Source organism: Melanotaenia boesemani, chromosome 6, assembly GCF_017639745.1.
Source record: "Melanotaenia boesemani isolate fMelBoe1 chromosome 6, fMelBoe1.pri, whole genome shotgun sequence".
Classification (NCBI taxonomy): domain Eukaryota; kingdom Metazoa; phylum Chordata; class Actinopteri; order Atheriniformes; family Melanotaeniidae; genus Melanotaenia; species Melanotaenia boesemani.
Window position 1 is genome coordinate 6,141,032 of NC_055687.1, and position 25,861 is coordinate 6,166,892.

The 25,861-nt window shown below is 40.2% G+C and overlaps 1 protein-coding gene across 2 annotated transcripts; it reads right to left on the reverse strand.

Moving 5' to 3' along the window:
• On the reverse strand, positions 1-23,689 carry nr2f5 (nuclear receptor subfamily 2, group F, member 5). Of its 2 annotated transcripts, none has more exons than XM_041988446.1 (4): positions 22,471-23,689; positions 12,666-12,943; positions 11,067-11,313; positions 1-2,114 (listed from the first exon to the last, which is right to left on the reverse strand). In XM_041988446.1, exons 1-4 carry the CDS (start codon positions 22,835-22,837, stop codon positions 1,795-1,797), a joined length of 1,212 nt encoding a protein of 403 aa, XP_041844380.1. In that variant the 5' UTR covers positions 22,838-23,689; the 3' UTR covers positions 1-1,794. The 2 variants fall into 2 exon arrangements, with proteins under 2 accessions (XP_041844380.1, XP_041844379.1); XM_041988445.1 differs by having other exon boundaries at positions 12,666-12,946.
• Positions 23,690-25,861: the final 2,172 nt, after the last annotated feature.

Sequence of the window (25,861 nt, forward strand, 5' to 3'; positions counted from 1 at the left end):
TTTTATTTTAACTGACGGATAATCCATACTTCCAAACAAAAGTAGAGGGGATAAAAACAAACTCATAGAAACTTTCTGTGAATTTATTTACGAACAGACAGCTTTCTCAGGTCCCAGATGGCTTTTCCAAATACTGATACTCGACGTTGAACCTACAAAGTCGTGTTGGAAATGTGACACAAGCTTGCTTCCACCAAGAGGAAGAAAGAAAAAAATAAAATATTCCTACGCTACGACGCAGTCCTAATTCTAACGGAGATCATGTTGCAACATAAACTGAGGTTGTCACAGGTTAGTGAAACATTACTCTGTGATATCCTTAAAACTATACGAGTTGAGGGTTTTTTTTTTCTTTCCTACACGAAAATAACACCAGTAAGTGGAAATGAACTTACATGAGGTCTAAAAATTCCAAGCGCTGATGATGTTAAAGCCAAAACTTCTGCTGTCAAACATTTTTTCTTTATATTGTCTGGTTATTTTTGGCTAAAATATTTATCCTCTGCATCACTTTTTAAAATGCACATTACATTCTGACATCATGCAAACTCATTTCCACTCCTGACAGGACATAATACCTGTTATAACAGGTAACAAGAGATTATGGCACAGTCATAAGATAAATGCTCAGTGACAAAAACTTTGTTCTAAGGCAAGTACAGCTAATTTTTGTATAACACCCCCCACCCCCATCCCACCAAGTCTAAAAGGTCCAATACTGACAATCATGAAATTAAAAAAAAAAAAAAAACAAAACAAAGACGAGCTGTGAACGCATCATGACAGGAGTTAAAATGAGTTTTCTGATGAAACGGGGTAAAGGTAGAAAGACTATCAGTGCTGTGATTTTACAGGAGTGAATAAGTGGGTCTGACTAGTTTACAATACAAGTGCCTAAGCTTTTATTAGTATCTTTTTACAAATTTATTTTCCCCCATCTGAGACCCCAAAACAAGTGTTGTCAAATTATAGACAAACCAAAAACCAAATTTCATTACCAACACTGCCACAAATATATTCCAAACAATACGCATTTGTCAGCTTTGGCACAGGCTGCTGGTAAGTGTAAAAATCTGCTGGGTTTGTCTACTGTCTGTCTGTCTACCCACCCTCTGAACCTGAGCTCTTTTTTTCTCCACAAAACCGTAAAATGCCTTAGACGCCTATGTATCAATGATATACTGTACATATGGACACAATCATGAGTTTTCTCTCCATATAAACAGTGCTAATACAACACACACAATAAAACATGTCCTCTGCAAAAGTTCAAGACATTTTGGTATTTGTCTTTTTTTCTTCCTATTTTTTAATGGCTTCTGGTTTATTTTTCAAAAATTGGTGAATATACAACGGGTCTTGTGCTCTTGGCTGTAGAGTCCAACTGGCAAAGCCTTACACAGTTTTTTTTTCTAACAGATGCTTGTGCACAGCCTCTGTAAGTGTAGGCAAAGCACCAACATTGAAGCAGATGTTTGATGTTTTGAGACTGACATCAGACGTGAGTCCAACAGACCTGCTGGTGAACTGCGCAATAACCCATTCTACCAACCTGTCCAACTCATGCCACATCTCAAATGTAGACTGCGCCATCAGCTCAGGGACTTCAACGGGCCGCTAAGTCTCTCTATCGGCAATGGAGAACGATTGGCTGGCTTGTGTGACCAGGACGGTGATGTATTGTGTCTTTTAGAGTGGAATGGTGAGGGAGATGCTTCCTTTGGGAAAGCTGAGAGAAAGGTGGACTGCAGACGATGAAGGGAAGGAAAAAGGGATGTCTGATCCGTCTCTGTTTCAGGGCCCGTTCTCGTTGTAGTGGAGGGAGAGAGGCCGCTCGCGCTGCACGGTGGGCATGTAGGGCCAGTTGTAGCTGGAGCCTGAGAGCAGCATGTCGCGGAGCAATGTCTCGATGGGAGTCTTGCCCACCAGGCGCACGAAAAACAGCTGCTCGATGACCGGAGAGGAGACGATGCGCAGCGAGGGGAGGCGGAGAAGGAGGCGTCCAAAGCGGTTGGGCTGGCTGGGGTACTGGTTTCTAACATACTCCTCCAGGGCACACTGGGACTTTTCCTGGATGCTCTCAACATGGGCCACATCTGACAACCCCATAGCATCTGAAAGAAGGAGAATGAAAAAAATTAAAACAAAAATTGGTTTCTAAAAGGGTCAAACCACTGGACTCACTTAGCTAAAGGAAGATATTCTGTCTACAGTATTACCATTAGTTGTAGATAACTGGGCCCCTTACTTTGTGCTTTAAGAAGCTTCCTTAGGGTGAAACTTTCACATTGTAAAAATATTTACCATAAATGCTGGATTTATGTGTGTGTGAATAAACTAAAGAAGATGCAGATGATCCCAATTTATAAACAAAAGTATGTCAGATAAGTTTAATTCTTTAAATTCTAGTTATCTGAGGGATGTTTAAAAGAAAAAAAGAACAATCAGTTATCACAGAGCAAACAATTCTGATTCATTTTCTGTATTATACATGAAAGAGGAAAAGTAAAATGTGTTTTTGTTCCTGATGTCGTGTTCTTACAGTATTAACAGACTAATACTCAATTTGCAGTGAGAATAATTCCCTCCTAGTCAATCCTTTAAAAGGGTCGCGTTCAGGATGTATTTAAAAGGTCAAACATATGACTAGAAAAATCAGAGTGTGGTACCAGACTAAAACAAAAACTAAACAAAAAGATTCCTAACATTTTCCAAACAGCTTTTTATTATAACAGCAGTATAGACTCTGGTCTTATCCCTCTGTTTTAAGCAAACAACATTGTTTATTTATCAGAAGAAAGTTTGCTCATATCCATTTTGTCCAGACTCTTAGTATCACAAAAAATGGTCTTTTGCTTCTTTTTCCAAAATGAAAGAATATTTTGAGCCCAACCACAATGTTTTCCTAAACCTAACCAAATCTTTTAGTGCCTAAAATGAAATAGACAGGAACTAAAAGTGAATAAAAACTTAACAGGAGTGAACAGCTGTAAATAAATGCTAAATCGACATCGCCGCCAAAGCATCACTGATTGGTTTGTTTAAATGCTTGATGCTAATATTTTTGGATTGACAAGTGACCATATTTGGACATGAGGTATGACGCCTGACTTGAAATTGATTTATTAAGAATGAAAAAATATATAAAACGGATTCTGACAGAAAGTTTTTTAAGGTAGGAGATAGCTTCATAAAACAAAAGCTAAATACTAAGAGCGTAATAATAATCGAGTAATTCCTATTATAACTGTATATAACAGTAGTTACTAATTATTTTTCATATTTTTTTTTATTTGTTTGTTTTGTTTTTTTTTTCATAGATAAAGGTAACTGGAAATGGCCTACTGGAAGAAGCTGGAGAATTCGAGGGGGTCACTTGTGATGGATTCTACTTTTTTGTGAAGATCACATAGTTGACCTTACCTGACTTTGATTATCTACATGTCTCCTTTATTTTTGGGTTTTGCCGTGAGGGAGTCATACTGAGAAGCTGATTCAATTAGTGAGAGACAAACTGCTGATAGAATCTGTTTGAGAACAAAATTTTCCAGCCACCCAGGAAACCAATATTACAGGGCTTTTCTGTACATATTTTCATCGTACAGTCAATTTCAGAACTACTTCAGTTTATTAGATAATCAGTTCCAAAGAGCTGTCCTGGACCAAGAAGATAAGAGTTCTTTCTGAACTGAATCAAATCTATTTGACTGCAGAGCATTTCTTTAAATCTATTCCACTTTAAAGTTCCTGAGCATTTTTAAAATCTGAATTCTTTATTTGACCTTTAAAGAAATGTAAAAAAAAAAAAAAGAATAAAAACAAATTTCTGTATATTTAACGTTTATTTCTCTGTGATGCCAAAATGATTGTAGAGCTAAAAGTGTCCAACAGAAGGCAGAAGACATGTATCAACTTGTGCACAACAAGGTTTTAAGCTAAGTTTTTACTATAAAGGGATGAAAAAGGTCTCCGAAACACCATATATCAAACATGATACATATAGCATTAAAGGGTTAAATATAAAATGAGGGGAAACTGTCACCATCCTGGCAACACTGCTTACAGTAGTTGAGTAGGTGCAGCATTTGGCCGCCGTAGCATCCGATGCAAGCTTAAGATATGCTAACAAAGACAAATTTTTCATAAAATAAACGGAAAAAAATCAGATGACTGAGGAAAATGACAAAGCTGCAGCAACGGAAATTAGATGTGAAGGCGACAGAGAGAAGACTAGCAGGCAGAAACCAAGTGTTATGAGGGGGGAAAAAAACTATACAAGATGAAGAACAAATTACATGCTTTATATTTTGGCTGGCATATTGTGATAAAAGTGCCTCCGTTGTTGTCTTTGTCCTGTCAGTGTGGCTCTCATGCAAAGAAATAGTGATGACCCCAGCTTTAGAATGATCTTTGCTTCTCATATCGCTGCAGACAGTAGCTAAGTCAGGGCACAAAAGCCAAACTAAACCTTGTGTACATTTTAAAAAATACCAGGTGCCCTCACCCCCTTGTTGTGGTCATCTCAAGACTTTGTTCACCTGATTCAGCTGCTTAAAATCTGTTTCTAACATGAGTTTAACGAAAGATGTTGATGATATTTTTAGAAAATCACAAGTGGCTGAAATGTGATCTGCATGATGTTTCCATGATCAAATGTGATAAACTTGGAACTAAAAAGGCTGTATGCTGCCAACAACATGCTTCTGGGACATCGTAAAGAGGCCAGTTGAGTGCCGGTAATTCAGGATGTTCTAAGAAATGTATTTTATCATTATTTACTTGTTTATTTATCAGGAACAGAGCATATAAAAACAAGAAACACTTCTGTAAATATGCCAGATTTAGCCAAGACGTTAGTTTTCATCTGTTGTCCCTGACCAGATCTTAAAAAGCCTCCCTGAAATAAGTAAAAGCAGAACAAATCTATCTAGAAATATTAATCAGTGAGCTAAAACTGTTAAAAAAGTGATACTAACATAGTTAAACATTAGCAGTAAAATCAGTAATATGACGTCCTGGTGGTGTATTTAAATGTGTTTTTTATGCATCTTTGCAAAGAAAGAGATAAAACACTCTTGTTAGTGTTAAACCACAAACCTTCACAGAGGAAAACGTTGTGTGTTGCTGAGTTTAAATGACACAATTTCTGTTATTTTGCAGGCTGATGTCTTAAATATAAAAGATTATATGACAAAATTTACTAGAAGTATTTTTTTTTAAATCAGAGGAATCTTGCCCAGACTTGGCTAAATCAAGGTTGTCACTGCAGAGATGTGTATCTCCTTCACCCCTGTGGTCTGTGTTCACAGCACACTACAGTGCTCACTTTCCCCTCAGCTGGAGGTCATGTTCTGCTTTCAACCTCATCATACCTCCTCTCCCGCCGGCCCCCGCCTTGGCCTGAGTCTCACACAAGCGAGAGAGTGTGTAACGCTGTGTGTGATACTTTTCACACCCTCTGTGTGGAGAGTAGAGCACAGGGATTTAGTAAAGGAGGTCAGAAATGTGTGAACTTTAAACAAAGACACATTTTTACTGTACTCTGCTTTGTTCCGTACATTCAGTGGGAGTGCTCTGAGACTCTGCCCACCGAGTGAACCCACATTTCCAAGAAAGGTACTTGATGAACGCAATTTATTCCCAAGAGCCTTCTTATCATTTTTAAGAGCTGGCCTGTGAGTTTTAACCAGACACCTTGCATCATAGGTCCCCCAGGTCATCACACACTTTGATGTGTCCCCGGTGTAAACCCAGCCCTGTCGGGCTTCAGCTCCACTCTGCAAAAAAAATGTAATTTACTCCATATTTTAATTAAGAGTGTCACCTCCAGTGGCCTCTATTCTCTTCATTCTTTGTGAGTAATTGCTCCCACTTTGGCTATATTTCCCTCCACACGGGGGGCAGCTGGGCTGCGTTTTTGTCAGGCTGCCATTTTGGGTCCTGCGTGACAAGACGGCCACTGCCTGGTTGGGATTAGCAAAGCTGTCTTTGCGACTGAGACCGCTTCGCGTGCTGAAGCGACAGCTCTGTGGGTGCCCTTCCACGCCAAGCACCGTGTTCTTTTGTCTGATCTGCGGGCACACACCAGGTCAGAGGGGGTGAGGGATGGAGCTGGCAGGACTGAGATGCCCGCAGTCTGATGTGGCTTGATGGGCCTGGGTTTCACGGGGGGGGAGTAGAGGGAGGGGACTCAGAGGGAGGTCAGAGGCAATTGGTGTTTGTCTGAGCTTGTTAGGTCATCCTAGCAGGTCTGCAGGAGTTAGGTTTATTAACAGGTCTGCTGCATGTGTGTGGGTGCTTATGTGTGTGTCTGTCTCCATTATATTCACATTTTCAGTGTTGAAATTTCTCACATGATGAGTCGTCTTTTGAAAATGTTCAGTTTTTCCTCAGTTTTTTTTTTTTTCACAAGTGTGTGAGCATGTGCATCTGGCCGTACAGAGACATTGCATGAGATGCTCAGGGCTACAGGGGTTATGTAGGTCACGGCGAATCCTCCTTCTCACTGAAACGTAGCATACATAATTCAACTCCTGCGGCGGCGGCAGGGGTCCCGGGGCTTGGACTCGGCTTGAAGTTTGGGGTTTGGGGAGCATAGGGAGGAGGAGAGGGGGTTGGGAGGGGGGTAACTGTTTTCAATAATAAATGGGATCATGAAGGAGAGATGACTGATGAAAGCAGAGAAGAGAAAGGAGAGGTGGATCCACAGCCACCCACATACACAGCGGAGGGTTGGTTGAGACGCTACATAGCCGCGGAGTGGATCTGACAAGCCGTGCACGGCGGAAAGAAAGGAAAATGCAATTAAAAAAAACATGGAAAAGAAACATATCAGTGTTGGCTTCTGCACCATCCGTTTCCTCCTGGGTCACAAAGCATGATCTCTCAGTGAAGGATGCCAGATGTGACAGTATTTTGGCTAGCGCTGGAGCCCATGACTGCTGGGATAAACCTCAACAGGGTTTGTGTATAAGCAGGATCAAAACAATGACTATCTCAAGGGTTTTGTCAAGATAAAAGCTATTATATTTTGATTTAATGTTTGTAGCTCCACGGGGGGATACATCACCACATAATGTGAGGATAGCCTCAAATATGTGCTAGCATACAAGATTTTTTTTTTCTTGTTATGGAGAAATTTGTTACTGAAAATGAAAGAAAGAGGTTTGATTGTAGCAATAAATCACTATAAGATATCATTAACAAAAGAAAGTTCACTTGTGTCCAAATTGCTTGCATGTATGTATCACAAATAATGGGTCTCACATTAGACTTTTTTTGTGTAACATAAATAAAGATTGCTATATGTGCAAGAACTAAAGCAAACTTGAGGTAAAATCTAAAAGCAGCTTCAATGGCCTTTTAGAGCATAACAGAAGGATCAAATTACAGTAAAATTCATGGAGGGCAAAGACCATGACTAGCAGGATGACTGAAGCAGCAGCATTTACATATGGAGCCAATGAGCCCATATCTGCTGCAGCACTCGAGGTCACCTCTCGGTCAGCCTTCGTGGAGGTGAAAAGGTTGTGGATTAAGCGCAGGGCTTTTACCTGTTTAAACATTGATGTCTGTTTGCAGTTTCTGTTGTAGCAGTTTCTTCTCCCCTTGTCACAGTAAAAACAGGCGTGAAGTCCTGGTCTGCTGTTTGGTGGAGCACAGTTTGTGTGGAAATAAACCTGCATGAGCCATCTCTACCACCCGGTTCAGGGATTTAAATGTGCTTCTTTAGCAATACAGTTAATGGTGCAAGTCCACCATCCAACCCTCCTACCACTTCACGTGTGTTTTGGAACGTGCAACGTTAGAGTTGTGACAATTTGCTTTTAAGAAAAACGTGGGCATGTTACAATTTACAAAAAAAGAAAAAAAGAAAAAAAGAAAGGCCATTTAACATGCATAAGATGGCATTTTTGGATCTAACAAAGCAGAAGGGGACACATTTGTCCTGGAATTCACTACTTGTGCTAAACAGTACCTATTAACAGTCACACTGGATTGTTTTATATTTTATTTATATCTATCTATCCATCCATCCATATATATATATATATATATATACATATATATATATATATGTATACATAAGAACACGTTATGAGAAAACAATGATAAAAATATGGAGATGGTTGGACGGTTTAAAGAACAAAGCTGGTTACAAGAGTAGAAGCAGGTAGGGCAGACAGTTTGTGCTCATGCAGTCCAATAAATAAATAAATAAATAAATATTTATATAAATACTTTATCTAATTAATAATGAGGGGCTTTGTAAGTAATCTTGATTAATCACGTTTTATTCGCATAACAATATTTGCCCCAAAAGCAATTTTTTATTTTTTTATTTTTTTTATGGATTTTAGTGGACGACTGAATCATATAATAGACACAGACATTAATAAATTACAGTTAAGTTCTAGTAATGTCTGGAAAAATGCAATTAACTGCATTTCAATTCCAAACAGAAAAAAAAAGAAATAGAAAATAGATCTAAAGTTAAAGTACTTTAACAGCCAAAGCTTTTACCTAAAATGTTACATGTTACAGAACTTTTTAGATGATTTTGTCCACGCTCTTCATTAATAGGTTTTCATATCTGACGCTAAGCCATGGCGGGATCATACAGCAGCAGCAGCCTGGTCCTGGAGCAGAGGTGAACGTCTCCAGCTCTGACTGCAGCTGTAAGCGCTAACGGATGGGGGAGACGTCTGCAGAGGAGCTGCTCGTTGAGAAGACGTAAACATGCTTTCATGTAGTTTTCAAAAGTCTCCAATAACACCAGAAAAAGTTGCTAAATTTGTCGCTAGTTGCTCCTTTTCAACAGAGTCACTAGATGGGCCTGAAAACTCGCTAAATATAGCACCAAAGTAGTTAAACCTGCAACACTGATTTGGCTGTGCTCTGACGTCTCCTGTTAATGCTTTCTTTGCACCATCTGTAATGCTTTTAATGTTTTATGGAAAGCACTTTGAATAGTCAAATAAACTTGCCTTTCCTTGTCTCAATTTAATTTTCTGTACTGGAAATCGTGCACTGACAAATGTTCAGTGTTTGGAATTTAAACTGCTATTAAATGCATTAATTTTTGTAAATAATTAATCAATTAACCTAATTATATATATATATATATATATATATATATATATATATATATATATATTACACACACACACACACACACACACACACACACACACACACACGTAACCCTAACCCAGTTGCCATGTAATTAAGTGTTATGTACTTCTGTGCTCTGGTTATATAAGCCATTTTGTTATTGCAAAGGAGTTTCCCCTTTCTATACTTACTATAGGAAATCTCTTTGATTGGCCTTCTCTTTAATTCAGGTTAAGTTGTTAACATGATTAAGCATCCCTGTTGACATGAATAAACCAGTCAACAGAATTAACATGTGCAACAGAAGTCAAATTAGCCTCTTTCTAATTCCTCCTTTTCTGTCTGAGCCAATATCAACCAACTCAAAGAGAAGCTGGTGTGTTTGGTTGACATCTGAATCTACTAATAATCTTCTGTGAGATTCAGTAGTTGTAAGTCACTTTCCAATGTGAGTCACGCATTCACAAGCATAAAAAGGTGTATGGGGAGGGTTAAAGTCGGCCATCTGTACCAGATTACATGCCAGCATGGATCACCTTCTTACACTCTGGGGACACAGGTGTCAACGAGAGGACCAGTGGATCAATCAAAAATAATTCACCTCTGTCTTCATCTATAATGTAGTGATGCTGGGGTGTGGAAATGGTTACATAAAATCTCTAAAATCATACCTACATCACAGAAATACACATAAAATGAATGAAATTATTAAAAAAGATGAATAGGCCATGTTTACTTCCAGCAGCGTACATCTGTGTATTCTTTATGCTTCAACACAGCTACTGCCTGAGCAACTTGTATACTGTATAGCAATCTGTCTTTTAATGGACACAGATGCAGAGTTTTGTGTACTTTAGTCTAAATCAGTGGTTTTCAGACTAGGGAGTCGTGAGATAATTTCAGGGGGTCGCCAGATAATATTGAAAAATATATAGCCTACATTTTTCCAACGAATTTAGAATTTTTACCAGGACTGCCAAAATAAAACTATTAATCAAGAGATAAGTTAAAGTTAAGTTGTCACGTTAAAAATCTGAATTTGACATCATCTCCGCGACAACATTTTGGGCATGTAGGTGCCTTGTCACAGAGGTACACCAGCGAAAACCACTTTATCTTCCTCATTTATAACGACTGTCGGTTTTCCACCCTTATATTTAAAAGATGGTGCAAGATGGCGTATTTGATACATCACACAATTAATCACAATAATGCTGTTGTGTGGGGGGGTCGCGAACACCAGTGCATCTTGTCTTGGGGTCGTGGGTCAAAAAGCAATGAAAGGTGCATTGTTGCTGATACGATGACCAGATGATATTTTAGCTGAATATTTTTTGCTTTCTTCATGCTTACCTCAAACATGGCTGCAACAGAGTTAAAGCTGCAGCTGAGATGCGCATGTCACGCAGCTAGCGTGAACGCTACTGTGAACATGGGAGCTGATTCTGCACAGGTAACACAAGCTGGACTCACACTGCACTCACCAGAACTTAACATCTTAGCTAACCAGTTATCCTAATACGAGACAAGAGGTATTCTGGAAGACACTGTGGTGCAGTTAAATAAGGTCGCCGTATAGATTTACTTAAATAGCTTGAATATTTGAACTTATGTTGGTGTGTTAATCACATCAAAAAGTTACAGGGTTTTACACATTTCAAATGATCTTTTAATAATATTGTCATGAGGCTATTCCAGTGCTGAAACGGTATATTTCCGCATGAATTGCTGTGAAGAGATGCCTTCAAATTGTCAGTGTGCTATGCTCGTATTTAACAATTCAGGGTTGCCACCTATCCCAGCAATTATCAGGCAAGAGGCAGGTGCACCTGGACACATACACACACACACACACACACACACATATATATATATATATATATATATATATATATATATATATATATAAAGTCTGTAAATATTTATATTTCTAGTGCTTCATTCAGACTCACCAGATGTGAAGAGCACAATGGACTTAAGGCAGGAATATTCGGCTGTGTCGACCTGCAGGGCCTTCAGCTTCTCCACCTGCTCTTGGAAGACTCGGATGTGGTCCATGAAGGCCACAACACGCTCTGCAGACATAGGCGAGGCGTGCAGGCCGGCGGCTGCCAACAGAGGCGCCACGTGAAGCGGCATGGAGCACTGGGCAGCATTGAGGACAAAAAGCTCGCTCCATGACATGCGCAGCAGCGCCACCTGCAACACAAGCAGCATTATTAGAGACGCAGGAAAATAGTGCCCTCCTCCAGATGGTTGGGCTTTACCCCCTCCTCCGAATAGCTTACAACTTAAATCTAAAACATCATATTCAAATTGTATTCCTTGAGTTTGACATTTTTTATTCTTACTTCCTCCAATGAGGCATTATTGCTGCTAGTTTGTCTGACTTTTAGCACAATTATGCAAAAACTACTCAGCTAATAAAATTCAGTGCTTAGGGGCATCGTGGATAAAGTTCACAGGCGGTCCTGGATCATTTTTTCTATTTAAATTGTGCAGCAGCTCAATTATTTTTGTGCAGGATACTTTCAGAGTCGGCATTCGCCCTAAAAAAGGGTCTGAAACATTCACATCACGATGCTTAAAAATGATCCTAAAAAGTATTTCAAACATTGTCCAAGACTTTAACTGTTTATATTTAGTTAACTTTTCACCAGATAGCTGAATACACACTCTGATCCTGAGTTAAGAAAGAAAAGGAAACATCAAATGTAACTGAATTATCACTAAAACTAACTAATAAAAGAAGAGGGAAACAGTTCTAACCTATAAAATGCAATAAAAATTAGAAAAAAGAAAAAAATACCATAAAGTTTATGAGCAAAAACAAAAATTTCAGGGTTGACCATAAGAATGAAATGCTAAAATATTCAGAAAATATAGGGTTAACTTGTAAATTAGCAGTTTGGTGCAGAAAATCCAGGCATAAAGTGAACTTTTTGATACCCAACAGTGAGGGTTTGTGGAAAGAATGCAAACAGTTAATGTTTACTTAGAGGGAAAAATAGACCATATTTAACGCGCTGACTTGACGTTAATGATACATTAATGATCTGGTGCAGCTATAGCATGACATATTTGTGACGACTGTGTCTGCCAAATGTGTGTGTGCATATTTATAGGTCAGCCAAGGCTTCACTGTGGGTGTAAATCTACATGAGGGGGATTGATGTCGGGTCCGTCCACGCTGAGTATGTGGCTGCTTGTTTCTGCCTAACAGGTTTCTTATAAATCTTATTACCACAGAGAAAAAGAAAAATGGCATCTTGTGTTTACTTATTGGTTCAGGTTATGTGTAAAGTGAAGGCAGAGGGTGTGAAGTCCTACAGAAAATGTTTATTATACTTTATGAAATGATCTTTCTTTGCTTTCCTGTTTTTATTAAGCTTGATGTAAAAGAGTCAAATCTAATTATTTCAAGCCTGTTTACACTCAGACTTTCCTGGTTTAATTCTCTGTGTATTGTTTATAAAAGAGATATATATATATATTTTTTTTTGTTGTTGTTTTTTCAGCAGTCTTGTCTGCCATCCAAGCAGCCAACTCACCTGATCCATGAGTTGCAGGTCGGGGAAGAACGGGATGTTCTTTGCCCACTCAACAGCGCTGAACAGCAGTCTGGCCGCCAGCTCGCAGATGTTCTCGATGCCCATCAGGTTGTTTCCCTGCATGCACTGGGCCCCGTAGCGGGACGTGGGGTAGGGCTCGGCACGCAGCAGCAGGGAGATGAAGCCGGACAGGTAGGGCTGGCCGTTGTACGGGTCGGTGCCGTTGGTCAGGTACTGTCCCGGGCTGCTCTGTGAGTTTGACGTGCGTCCTCGTTGTACTGCTGTTGAAGATGTGAGAAATTAACTGCGTGAGGTAGATTTTTTTCATCAGTTATTAGGTCATTAAACTTTCAATATCATAGGAGGCCAGGGAACGTCCTAAAAGCCTGGACGTTTAACCAAGGGGAGATAATACGAAGGCAGAAAAAAGAGGAGCAAATCAGGCTTGTAAAAATGTGTCAGATGGAGGGCTGCAGAAGGGGGTCGAGAAGCATACAGCCCAACATTCCTCTTTGAAAGTGTTCATGTTTTCAGTGGAGCGGTGGAAAAGTGGTCAGACCAGGGCTGTTCTCCACCACTGTTGTGCATCAATGAGTAATGACAAGCGGCAGCTGGTAAAGATATAACACTACTTCACACCTACATATGTTATGCATCCGCACATGAATACATGTAACACCCCCCCAGTCCCTGTTTCGCCAAATGGCTCAGCCTGAGGCGAAAAGGGCACACAGAGGCCAAGCTCTCTGACACGCACACACACATGTCCCAACCCCCCGCGGGTGTGGAGTGATGATGATGCGGCGAGTGCTCAAAGGCCCATTTGGAAAACACCTGTTCAGTCATCCCCACTGTCTGACTAATAACTCCATCTACTGTTACACAGAGCAAGTGTGAGAGGGGAGGAAGGCAATGAAAATGCAAAGATGGGCCATGTGTGAGGGGAAAAAATGAGGTAAAAAGGCTGAAATGGTGAGATAAGGTGGAGAGGGAGAGAGTGAAAGGTGATAAGTTGAGAAAAGGGAGATTGAGGGCAAATTGAGGGCTGAGGGGAGAGTGGAGGGAGGAATGGGAGAAAAGGTGAAATATGTTTGAACATAGCCTGAGATGAGGCTCCAGATAGAATCTGGGTTTACATAAAGAGACAGGTGGAGCCAGGAGGTTGAGAGAAGGGTTTGGAAAATGCTTTTCAGCTCTCCATCACCTGTCAGCTCACACACAGCAGCTGTGGCAATTGAACGCACCATGACGCATCTGAAAAACGAGAGGTCAAATCACTCGAGCGTTATAAAAATGCCTTTTAATTGTAGCTTGTCTTGTGCTCTGGAAAAAAAAAACCTCTGCACAAAAGGTGTTGATCTCAAACTAGTAGTTTCCTGTGAACTTGTGTCAGCCCGTGTTCTGGGAAAAGAATGTGGTCCTTCTGCAAACTGCACCGTCTTGCTAGGCTGAGTTAAGAAGAGGTGTTGCCCGTCACAAAGACGTTGCACAATGGACATTCTTTGTGACTCGCACTTTGACTGCTCTCGTCCTGTTTTGCAACGGACGGCTGTTGGATTAACCACGTGTCTGTCCTACCAGGATTGTACAGATGAGGGGAAATCAAACAGGGGAGGTGAAAGTTTCCACAAAGATTAACCAGTCAAATATGTGTTCGGCCCCTTCAGGCACTCTGTGGTGCTGAGAGACTGACAGAACTAAAGCTCTATCACAAAGGTTTGGAAAAGATTAAAAAAGTAAACTTATTGAACTAAGATGTTTGGCATACATTTTTGCAACACGTTTTAAACCCGTCCTCTAATCTGACACTGAACTATGCAACAGGCGACATGAATTTGGTACCTTCAGAGTTATGAATGTGTTTATTTCAGGGTGTCAGGGTGCAACATCTCACCTGATTTGTAACCTGAGGAGACATCAAGGGTGTTTCTATTTTAAGGTATTTTATAATGCATTCTTAACCTAACCAATTAGATGCTGACTACATGCTTCAAGACTATTTTCCTCAACACAGTTGTTGTCATGACATTTATGAAGCCTACCTCAGCCAGTTAAGGACCCCTAGCACTGAAAATCAAGGCAAATGTTTAAGATATACACCGTAAAATTGTTTTTCCTGCATTATTATGTAGCTGTGTAGCATCTAAAACTATTTGGTTAGTTTAAAGTGAACATCAAACACGAGAGACATTAGAGCACGAAAGTGGAGAAATGTCCTCCAAAGTTAGTCTTAAACTGGACTGTCGTGTTTATGCATCATCTGACTTTCCTCATCCCCCCCCAGCGAACTTATGAAAACCTTGTCACTTCATAAGTAAACATCCAAGTGTGACGTTTGAGGCCTTTGCTGATGGCGTCTGATACTGCCCCCCCACCCACCCACTCTTGCGTCAGTCCAGAGGCTAAAGGTCACCTTTTGACTATCTCAAACACCAAAGGCTTTGACCGAATGGCAGAGAATGGGTTGGACTTTCTTGGTCCGCCCTTTACTCTACCTTGGTGCAACCCTGTGATTTTTGCAGGGATAAAGGTGTCCCATTTCTTTTGAGGGTTATGTAGGAGTGATGGGAAATCAGCAAACTGACGACTGCACCTAACCCTAACCTTAACCCGCATGCGCATTAATGTAATGTATGCTACTCTGATGAGCATGCTAAACTGACAGAACACCGGCACTTTCGGCTCATTTAGTATCACACAAAGCTTCCTGTTTAGCTTTATTTAGCAGTTATGAATGGTTAGCATGTTGGAGAGCAATTCTTTTTTTTTCTGAAAAGTTTTTATTTTTATGTTTTTTTTTAAATATTACTTTTTTTTTTACATAAAAAAGTACTATTTAATGTTTTAATTAAACCTTTAAATTAACAAGTGAATACAAATAAATAAAAGTCTCAACATTGTGACACTTTAGATTCACTCATTTGTTCAATTTTTCCAGATGTATTTTTAAGTAAAAAAGGTAATTTCTTTAAGTCTCTCACTGTTAAGACCTGTCACCACCAATGTGTCCGATTTAGTATGGTCTGGGCAGGTACACATACGTACGTGCATACGTACATACATATGTACATACATACATAGATACAATTATTTATTTATGCATTCATTCACATTTCCAGAGGCAAAAACTAAGAAATGTGCAAGAATATTTGATCTGACCTGTCCTATCTCACTGGTCCGACCCAAAAGGATGGAGTTTGATACACTGCAATCTGTTGATTGGTCAAAAGAATCATTTCTTCCTCTGCGACTTGAAAATAAGAATAAACTGGGAACAGCTTCATGTTTAAATATACGATGGATTATTTTGTTGATTAAAGCCACATGCCAAGAAGAAAGAACACAAACTGCTGGATGTCCAGATGTCCACCATTCTCCTCCATTGTCTCGATGTCACGTTCTTCTCTGTTATAATTCAAAGAAAGCGTCGTGCAGCTTTGACATCATGCTTTTAAAAAGCTGACACATTTATCCGGCTGATACCTCACGTACCAGCTAAAGGTACGGTTGGCTGTGGAAATGCGACAGAGATCAGGTTTACCAAACAGAGCCACACCAAACCGTCTCTGACTCTACACTCCCAGTCTTCTGAGACAGATCGTGTGCCAGTCAAACTAAATCCTGTCCCTCCTAAATTTCTCCCTGGACGGGAGTCGGCTCTTTTTGTTTATGATACAAAGAATCAGCTCGTTTGTGAGCGACACATCACTATTGTGGAGTGGTGGTCATCAGTTCAAATGACCTTTTTAAGATATAAGTGGTGGGACCAAAAGGGAAGCTGGGATTGGGCCATGTCTCAGAAGTAAGTCGTCAGTGGACACCATCAAATGACCAACAACAGATTTTGAAGGGGATTCTGAAACTACTCCCCCAGGCTACTTTGTCAGGAGGAAGTCTCTAATGTAAAAAAACAAACAAACAAAAGAAAAACAAGGTTTTCTTTAACAACCAATTTTGAAATCCCCATTGATTCAGTGATTTAAAACACATTGATTCAGACCTGCACACAGAGTTCATCACACCTCTACCAACTATAGAGACCTTTCTGCTCTTTATGTGCGTCATTTATGAATTTGCAGCTATTAATCTGCTCTTATATCAATTGTGCTTAATCCTGCAGATGGTAGCGAATCTACTTAATCCACTTGACTTTTCAAAAGCCTCATTGTAGGGGTCACTCATGCCTGAGAGGCAGAATACTTGAGTACGTCTGACTGAAACACATTACGCTCTGTTTTTTCCTCGCCTACAGCTGGAGAAGAGACTGAGGAGCAGACAGGAAGGAGAAATGAGTAAGGGGGCAATGGTGGGAGGGTCTAAAAGAGTAGAGAAGAAGAGATGTGGTATCTTGACATATGGGAGGGCAGAAAGAGAGCAAGAGAGACAGAAATGACATTAAGCAGATGCCTGAGGATAAGAAAAAGGAAAGCAGGGTCAGAGATGAAGGATAAAAAGGGGGATGGGACTTTAAAGTAAAACTGGGGTGTCTGTGGTAATGTGTTTCCTGCTTTTTAACTGGTTAACTATTGCTAAGCTAAAACTTTAATAAATCAAAGTTTGTATTTTCCTAGCCAGCGAAATGATCTGATACCAGAAGATAGGAGATAGGAGGAATAAGGAAGGCTTGAAAACCAAGGTACATTTCAGCTGCTTCTTTCAAAATGCCACTTCAGCAAATGGCAGCTGGCAGAGTGCTGCCAGGCTTCCCTGGGTTAGCCTTTGGGTCAGACTGTTAGTGGAATTACAGCAGCTAAATACAATTAAGGCCTATCAACATTTGGACTGAAAGGTCACCGTGCTGGAGCAACACAGGCGCATTATAGATTTGGCTCAGTCTAATAGCTGCGTTTAATAAGTAGCTTTTCCATTTCTCAGGCTTCCACTACCACGTATAAAAATAAACCTGGTTCCTCACATGAATCTGTGTCACCTACCCCCACTGGAGATTTACCTTAAATTATACAATCCCACGGTTAAAAATAAAAAACAAGATGTTTATCTACTAACATTAGATTTAGAAATGTAATTCTATATGCTTCAGCATGTGCAAACACACATGTGTGATCCAGCTGAGAGGGCAGTGTGTGATGTGACACCAAGGTGATACCCCCACAGCTCTCACAGTTTTATTTTGGCCCTGAACTTTGACCTGCAGGTCACTGCAGCAGAGTTAACGACAGTCAGACGAGCAGAAAGGAGCCAGTGTGTGAAGGGAGAGAAAAGAAACACAAGTTAGTCAAATCAGCTTCATTCTGTTTTAGCTGTTGCTATAAGTTAACTTTAGCTTAGTTTTGCTTTTAAACTTATTCTACCACAGACCCACTGTTATTTATGAGGTATGTTCAAATAGTGTGAACTGTGGTTTCAAACAGCCAGGCTGAGTCCAGAGTTTTTATCGAATTGTTTTAAATTGTGCAAGAGCAGGTTCTCATGCCATTCCTGCAGTGTTTATTTTACAGAAACATTTCTTGACACCAAAAAAAAAAAAAAAAAAACAACTTAAAAGCGCAACCATTCCCAAACCAAAAGCATGCACTCTGCCCTGCAACAAAAGGCAGGCATGCAAAGGTACATAGCTGGGAAAGGCAGTGGACAAACGAGCAGCTTTAAGGTCAGATATCTCCCTCAGGAGTTGGCGCAGAGTAAGAAGCTAATTTATGAGGCAAACGCATACTTGAGTACTAGTATTGCCTTAAACCTCTTGAATGGGTAAAGTGGAAACTATTACGACTTGGTCCACTTTACAAAGAGATAACATGTAAAGTTTATGTTTAAGCGGCCAAACATAATAGGAAGAAGTGAGGGAAAGCAGGTGCTCAGTTAGCATTTTGATGCATCACATTGTGTAAAACAATATCAATTATCCAAACTTGGTATTTAAAGTGAAAGCAGATATTTGGTTTCTGCCATTGAAAGATGAATTACTTAAAACAAAGCACCTGCCCACTGAAAGGCGACTGAGTCTATCCAATTATCCATCAGGCATGAGAGAGTAGAGGTATGCATCAGCCTTGAAGGAAACAGAGCGCAGGCGCAGAAAAACCAGAGGCGGTTGGGAAGATGGAGGGAAGCAAATGACACAGATGGAGAGAGACAGAAACGCTGAGCTTTGTGTGAGTTTACTGCATGGCTACAAAGACCTCCATCTTATACTTTAACGAAGCAGCTGGCAAAATTACCCATAAACAAAGCTCACTAGGTACTCTGCGAGAATTATTTACAATATGCTTATTTGTACTAGCACACCAACAACCTGCAGGCCGAAGCACAGCTCAGTTGTTTCTTTTTAATTCCAATAAGAGTTACATAGAAAATTCTGTTGCTGCTCAATGAGCAGGAAAGATATAATTACTAAATGAATAAAAACAATACAGTTGTTGTGCCTGGTTCCCCTCAGTGTGAGGCCTTTTCAAGGCTTAAATGTTCCTGACTAATATGGCGGACAAATTCTGCGCCTTTTTCTCAACTGTGTTATTACAACTGACCCGAGTGACCCTCAAAAACAGGTTAAGCTACTTAAACCACAAGCAAATAGTCCAGACAAAGATCAGATTACGTTTGCTTCTGTCATATTTCCAATACGTAAAAAACCCTTTATATCTGTTATATTAGCATAGCATCGTTAGGCTCCATTACTTTAACTGAGCAGTGCTGAACAACATATCAGTGGGAGCTACGTTCCACTCAGAAGCCTTTGATAATAACTCGGTCTATGGGATACGTAAAGGTTTTGGAGTTAAAGCAGGCCAAGCTGCAGTGTTTTGGTGGTCAATTGCCTCACTCACAGCAGAGCATGGATTAGTCAATACACACTGTTAGACTTAAGTGCTCCAGTGGAGTATTTACACACAGGAGAGGCCCCGAACGGTTCACACATTTGGACTTTGACTTCAGCCTGTCAACTATTAATGTTTTAGTTTTGAGTGACCTACATTTTCCGCTGCTGTAAGATTTTGTCATGGGGCGACATGGGTCGGAGAAGCCAGCAGCCTTCCCATGAGTACATCCAATGTGGGAATTACAGATTCCTGCACTACAGACGGATGTTTATTGTCACTACACTCCAGTAACTACCAACTGAGTGTGTCTGTGTGTTCATTTAAGACACATACGAGAGACAAGATGCCTTTATCCTTGTGTATAAATGCATCAATCAGCACAGTAAGCTACTACACATCTTGCATCAGCCAACAAAGTGCGCTGACAGGAAAACAAGTGGACATACTGGTGAGACAACAGCAGTTTGATTCCTCCTGAAAGCAGCGCTGAAATGTTTGCTGTCATGTTGCTAAGATGTTCTCTGGATAGAACTTTCCAACAAATAATATTATGTTCAACTTCAGCGTACAGAAAGAGGTCAGACGTCCCCTTTGGGAAAAAAGAAACACTCTACTGAAAGCAAAGAACTTCTAAATGTGCCACTCATAAAGCCTTTAAAAAGTCTCCTCCAAGCTCAATTTAAGTAATTTTGCTTGTGATTTTCTACATGAGAAAACTGCAGAATTAAGAGAACATTTCTCAAACATATTGTAACATCATTTATTTGTGAATTAAACCAGGCGAAAGGGCTCACATTAAAATCTGTTAAATGCAGTGATGGTGCAGTGCAACGAACATATAACCACTGTCGTAGCCTAAAACTCCTCGTTCGCACACGGATCACTCAGATGTGCTGAATTTTAAGAGCATGTTAACATTTCTGGACATAATTACAAGAAATATGTGCTTATTTTACCCTGATCATAAGTGAGAATAAACACACTGCATCCCATTGACAGCCTTAACTGACCCTGTTGAATAATCCAGAAAACATGACTTATGGATGACCTCTGCGGAGGCAGCAGCTTGAACAGTCCTGCCACTTGTTGACACACTTCTTCTTTGAAACCCAGGAAATAGATGTTAAGATAAATTATTCATGTCAAGATCTGTTTCAAACATTTATGAATATTCACCTTAAAAGAAATGCGTTTTTATCTATTTTTCAGGGTAACGATCTTCCTCGTGAAACCAAGAGGTTTTCAATGACTCAAAGTCTCCAGAGCTTTTGTTTTGCACCAATTTAGTGACAACACATACAATTTACAAAATATTTGTAATTAGTTAATATAACAGTCTCTCTAATCTCTAGACACCAGTTTCTTCAGTTTTTTTGCTTCACTGGCACAAACATTGCTGACAGCAATAAAAAAAAAACTACACATACAAAAAAGGGAAATTTAGGGGCACAGATTCTCTTCTGACTGGGCTCACACAATCTTACTATAAACCCATAGCAATGCCTTCAAACAAGACTGAACTCACAAAATTGTATGATTTCTACATAGAAAATAACCTAAATGACTTTATTTCATTCTCCAAACAAAAAATCCTGCAGTTAAAATGAGCCTTTTTTTCTTTTTAAGGGTTGAGAAAATATCTCATTTACTGACATAACTCCTGATTATCATCGACAATTTTGCTCTTTATGCGTCACTATGAGACTTCATCAGATGGATGGGCTACATTTTATGCAGTAAATGCTGCGGCGCATCAGGCGATTTCCTCGGGTTCATTCAGTCGGAAAGTAGCATGACCGACTCGGTGTGGCTGGCGGCTTTCTTTACATGCCTGTGTGTACAGTCACACACACACACACACACATATCCAGGGAGGCACTGGAGTTCACTTGCAGGAACCCTACAGGGATCAGATCAGATCAGATCTAAAGAGCGCGGGTATTCCCACCGTCTTTGTATTTACATTTTCCTTTTCTTTTTGCAGTGGCAAAAAATAAATGGGAGGAGGAGACACTATCTGTCCTTCAACATCCATTGCCTAAGTGTCCTTGAGCAGCGCTGGCTGCAGATGACCCTATTCTGTCTTCAGAGAGAGGAAATAAATGGGGTGAAGTGTGACGTCTTTCTTAAACGCGCAGATCTTGAAGCCTACGTCATAAACGTATTATTTTGAACCCGAGATACAATTAACCCCTAATTGCGCCTGAAGCTGAAGCTTTCCAAGACATTTGCACACTGTTTGTGCGTTAAATCGCATTTCAATCACACAAAAGTAAGACAAATATATGTGTAGACGATGAATGGAGTCAAGGGATCCCAGACAAAATTCACAAATGCTCCAAAAATAAGTCAGTTCCATAATTAATAAGTGAAACGCTCATCTGCGCCAACACGTTTCCACTGAACCTCTTTGGCATGAACTGACCCGTTGTTAATCCAACACAATGCAACAAATGTAGCGGCATCCTCTTATATCGGCTCCGGGTGTCGGTGGACAAACAGCATAATTAAAGCAGAGAGACAAAGGAAGGATTTTACTGAACAGGGCGCAGGGATGAATGGTTCGGATTTGGTAAATGAATGTGGAGTAAGCATTGTGGTACCGCAGGTGGTGACTGATTATTTACTCATAACAACGGCCATCGTGGAAAAGCACTTCCAAGCACACAACTTCATTAAATGCCGTTAAATTGCTTTACGCGCAGATGTCTCAATGAAACTTATTTAACTTAGGGTCGGATAAAAACGTATAAGAACTCGTATTTAGACCTCTTTTCTCTCATTATACGTTCCGATCCAAATTTTCCCAAATTTATTTTGTTTAGTTTTTAGTAAAAGTAAAAAGAAGTAAAGCAGCACTGAAGAATGCATCCCAATGTGAGAAGTTTGTTCAATCTTTTATGTGTGATTTACAGAATTAATTGGCTATAAAAAATCTCTTACGCACATCTTTACGCACGTAAATTTGTCTTGCAATCAGTGTCTGACAGATATTCATCAGACAGTAATGAAACATCCAGCCATACCTTCTCTCCTCATGCCGACTTTGAGACACTTCTTCAGCCGGCAGTACTGACACTGGTTCCTGTGGTGCTGGTCGATGGGACAGTCTCGGTTCCCCCGGCAGGTGTACGTGAGGTTCCGCCTCACTGATCGCTTGAAGAAGCTCTTGCATCCCTCGCAGGTGAACTGACCATAATGCTTCCCACTGGACTTGTCCCCGCACACCATGCAGTCTACGTTGGGGATCTTGTCCCCGGAAAGTGCGTCGTTCCCCGGGGTGGAACCATTGGGGGTCCCTGGTCCCCCGCCGGGCTCCTGACCGCACATCTGGAGCTGGGACCCCGGATCTGCAGAAATGTTCTCTGGCCACTGGTTTACTACCATTGCCATGCTATCCCCAAACACTTGGTCTTTGTTTAAATCACAGAAGGAGTCAGACTGCGTGATAGAGATCCGTCCTGACGTCTGGAAAGAAAGAAAAAAAGGAGGGGAGGGCGAAAGACGCGTCCCTCTTTCCTCAGCGGTCAGTCTGGATTGATCTGAGTTGAATTGTGTAAAATAATATTAATAATCAATATTACTGAGTTCTTTCTGTAAACATCTATCAAAGTTTACAGCAACAGCGAGGTATCAACATGATCGATGCGCCAAAGTAAAGCCTATCACTCCCGGTGTTCCTCGTTGCACAGCAATCCATAAACACGTTGTTCTTCTGAGAGTAACCTTCGGGAAAGTCACTCCAATAAGTCAGCGTGTCGGGTTTCTGAATAAAACACAAACAAGCTCCTCGCCGCCCTCTTGATCTCGAATTGGGGGAAATGACACAAAGTGGTGCAAAGAAGGCGAATATAAAAACTTCTTTACAGCTTTCTTCAGTCACACTCTCAGCGCTACATTTCAAGTTTTTCAATAAAGATTCTTTAATTTAACACTGACACCACGCTCACTGTATTCGGCGAATGTTTTATTTAGTCCCAGCGATATCTTGGAAACGACAAAAAAAGCGCAAATCCCGAGAAAAGGGCAATCCTGGTTCCACTTTTTCTACCCGTCGCGACGAGGCTTTTGGATAAGGACGTCAGCGTGCGCTCTAGTATTAATTTACCAAACACACAGCTGAAAAATCCTCTGTGCTTCCCCGGATGATCTTCCGCGTTGGACACAGTTGAGACAGAGAAGAGTTTAGAGAAGAGAACAATCTTTGCCGCTCGGGAATATCGCTTCACCCATCGACTGTCTGTCTTGTCTCTGGGAGTCAAAGCTACAATTTGTGGAAAGTGTCACTAGCAGGATACCTCGTACGGATGCCCTCCCCTGGCGGCGCTCCATATAAGGTCATAAATGCCAAATAAGGTCGCATCCCCTCCCCTCAGTGCGAGAATAGGGACGTAGAGGGTTGGTCTTGATTGGCCCCAAAAGTCCAGTAAAAACGTAAGATGCTTTCTGATTGGGTCGCGGTCGATTAGGATGGATTTGAGTGACAGGGGCGGTTTATGTGATCCAAGTACTTTAAAGTGGGATTCAGCATTGTAAACAAAATGTTGCGCATCTTGTAGAGCTATAAAACAAGATCGGATCCAAGTTGTATTGAAGAGGATGACGCAAATATTCCGATCAGAAATGTTTTTTAAAATAATCTTTATATTTATTTATTGTCTTTATGAATTAAATAAATGCATGGGATTAACTTCAAACTCGTTTTTGATTATTTAGATGCTGGTCCTCATCTGCGCTCAGCTGACATTTGAACTTTGAAAAACGCACACATCGCAGATTTGTACCATAAACATGCTTGGAGGCTGATGCAGGTTCAGTGTTAATTGTACACATGCAAATCCTGCAAGGCGCATCATGATGGATTTCAATTAAACCTTTAACATCTTAAATGCAGCTTTTGAAATTGAGGGAAAAATGTAATTTTCCAAATGAGAGTTGTTCATTAAGGAAATTTGATTTGCATACATTATTAGACAATAGTTATCCCCACTGGACGTTTATGCAAGGACATCTTTATGGAAGCCTAAATTGATTCACGGGGATTTTCATGCATAAAAAATATTTTTTCTGTTTGGAAAATATAAGTTCTTGTTGATTTGCCCTCTGATGAACGACTAGAGGTCATGGTTTACCAGTCGTTTCTCGGTAATTAATCTTGCTGTACAGTTTGCGCATTTTAATTTTTTTCTTATATTCTGGGAAAAGTCAGTTTCTTCAAAAAACACTCTAAAAACAGGACCAAAACGTTTCCCACACAAAGTCAACTAAAACAAAAAGGTGGCAAACACCTCGCCAATCCTAACAACTTAAACTGTTCACCAGCGGCGTTGTGTGTGTGGGTTTGTTGAGTAAGTGGTCGCTACCAGCGCGTAAAAGACCTTTTGACATTGTTTTTGTACTAATGGGCAATTTTCACACCGATAGCAGCGGGAAACCGATTATTTTCTCAGATATGCTCCTGATTTGTCATGTGAGGATAATTCCAACACCAGGTTTGCTGAGGTGTCCCTGTCCCTCTACCCAGAACTGCACGAGACCCGGGTTCACGCTCTCACGCCTCCCCTCTCAGTGTATTAAAATAAATAAATAAATTAAAAAAATCCAGCACGATATGTACACAGAAAATAAAACAGGTTAAGTCTAAACTTTTATTTATTCATAAAACTAAAACTCAAAAAAAAAAAAAAAAAAAAAAAAGAGTAAAAAGCGCAAAAAGGACCAAACCTCACTCCATGTCCCGGGTGTACCACTGTTCTCGCCGGAGGCCATAAAGTTGGCCCCGCGCTCGGCTTAATTGTTGTCACATGTAACCTTACCTGTCTCCCAATTAGTCCAGCGACTCGCTCTTAGGAGATTCCATGAGCTGTAGGACCAGTGACCAAGGGCACCTCGGGGTTTGGGGCCTAATAATTAGAGTGTAATTCAATACAGACGAGGCTTATGATCAATTTGACCAGGATTCCACCCAAAGAACGCTAATTAAATGAGGATCAGGTTGGTGTCCATCCATTAATCCCCAAAGAAAGACAGAGCCTTGAATGCTGCTTTTCAGGATGTGAATGTCTTTTTATTTTATTCTGAAACTAAACTAAACCAAAAGTTTGATTAACCCTTTAAGTAATAAATTGAAATTAAATGGAAGCTATATAAAGTTTCAACAGGCAGACCTACTGTTTTTAAGTTGTATTGAAATATTACTGAGCAGATAATTTCCCCAAAAAATCAAAACGTTTCTACATACTGAAGAACTTTTCTTTCTTTTCCCAATGGAATTTTGCAACAGTGCTGATTATTCATAAGGTGCTGTGTATAAGTATAAGCCACCATCATATACTGGCAGGAAAACAGAGAAACATGCTGTGATTTATGAAACATGTAAAAATAAATACAGCATTAAAGTTAAACCAGAGTTTTTAC

Coding starts and splice junctions, on each gene's coding strand:
- nr2f5 (XM_041988445.1), bottom strand. CDS start 22,837: ATGGCAATGGTAGTAAACCAGTGGCCAGAGAACATTTCTGCAGATCCG. Junction 12,947..22,470: donor AGTCGGCATGAGGAGAGAAG/GTATGGCTGGAT, acceptor CATCTTCAACAG/CAGTACAACGAGGACGCACG. Junction 11,314..12,665: donor ACCTGCAACTCATGGATCAG/GTGAGTTGGCTG, acceptor CTTGTGTTGCAG/GTGGCGCTGCTGCGCATGTC.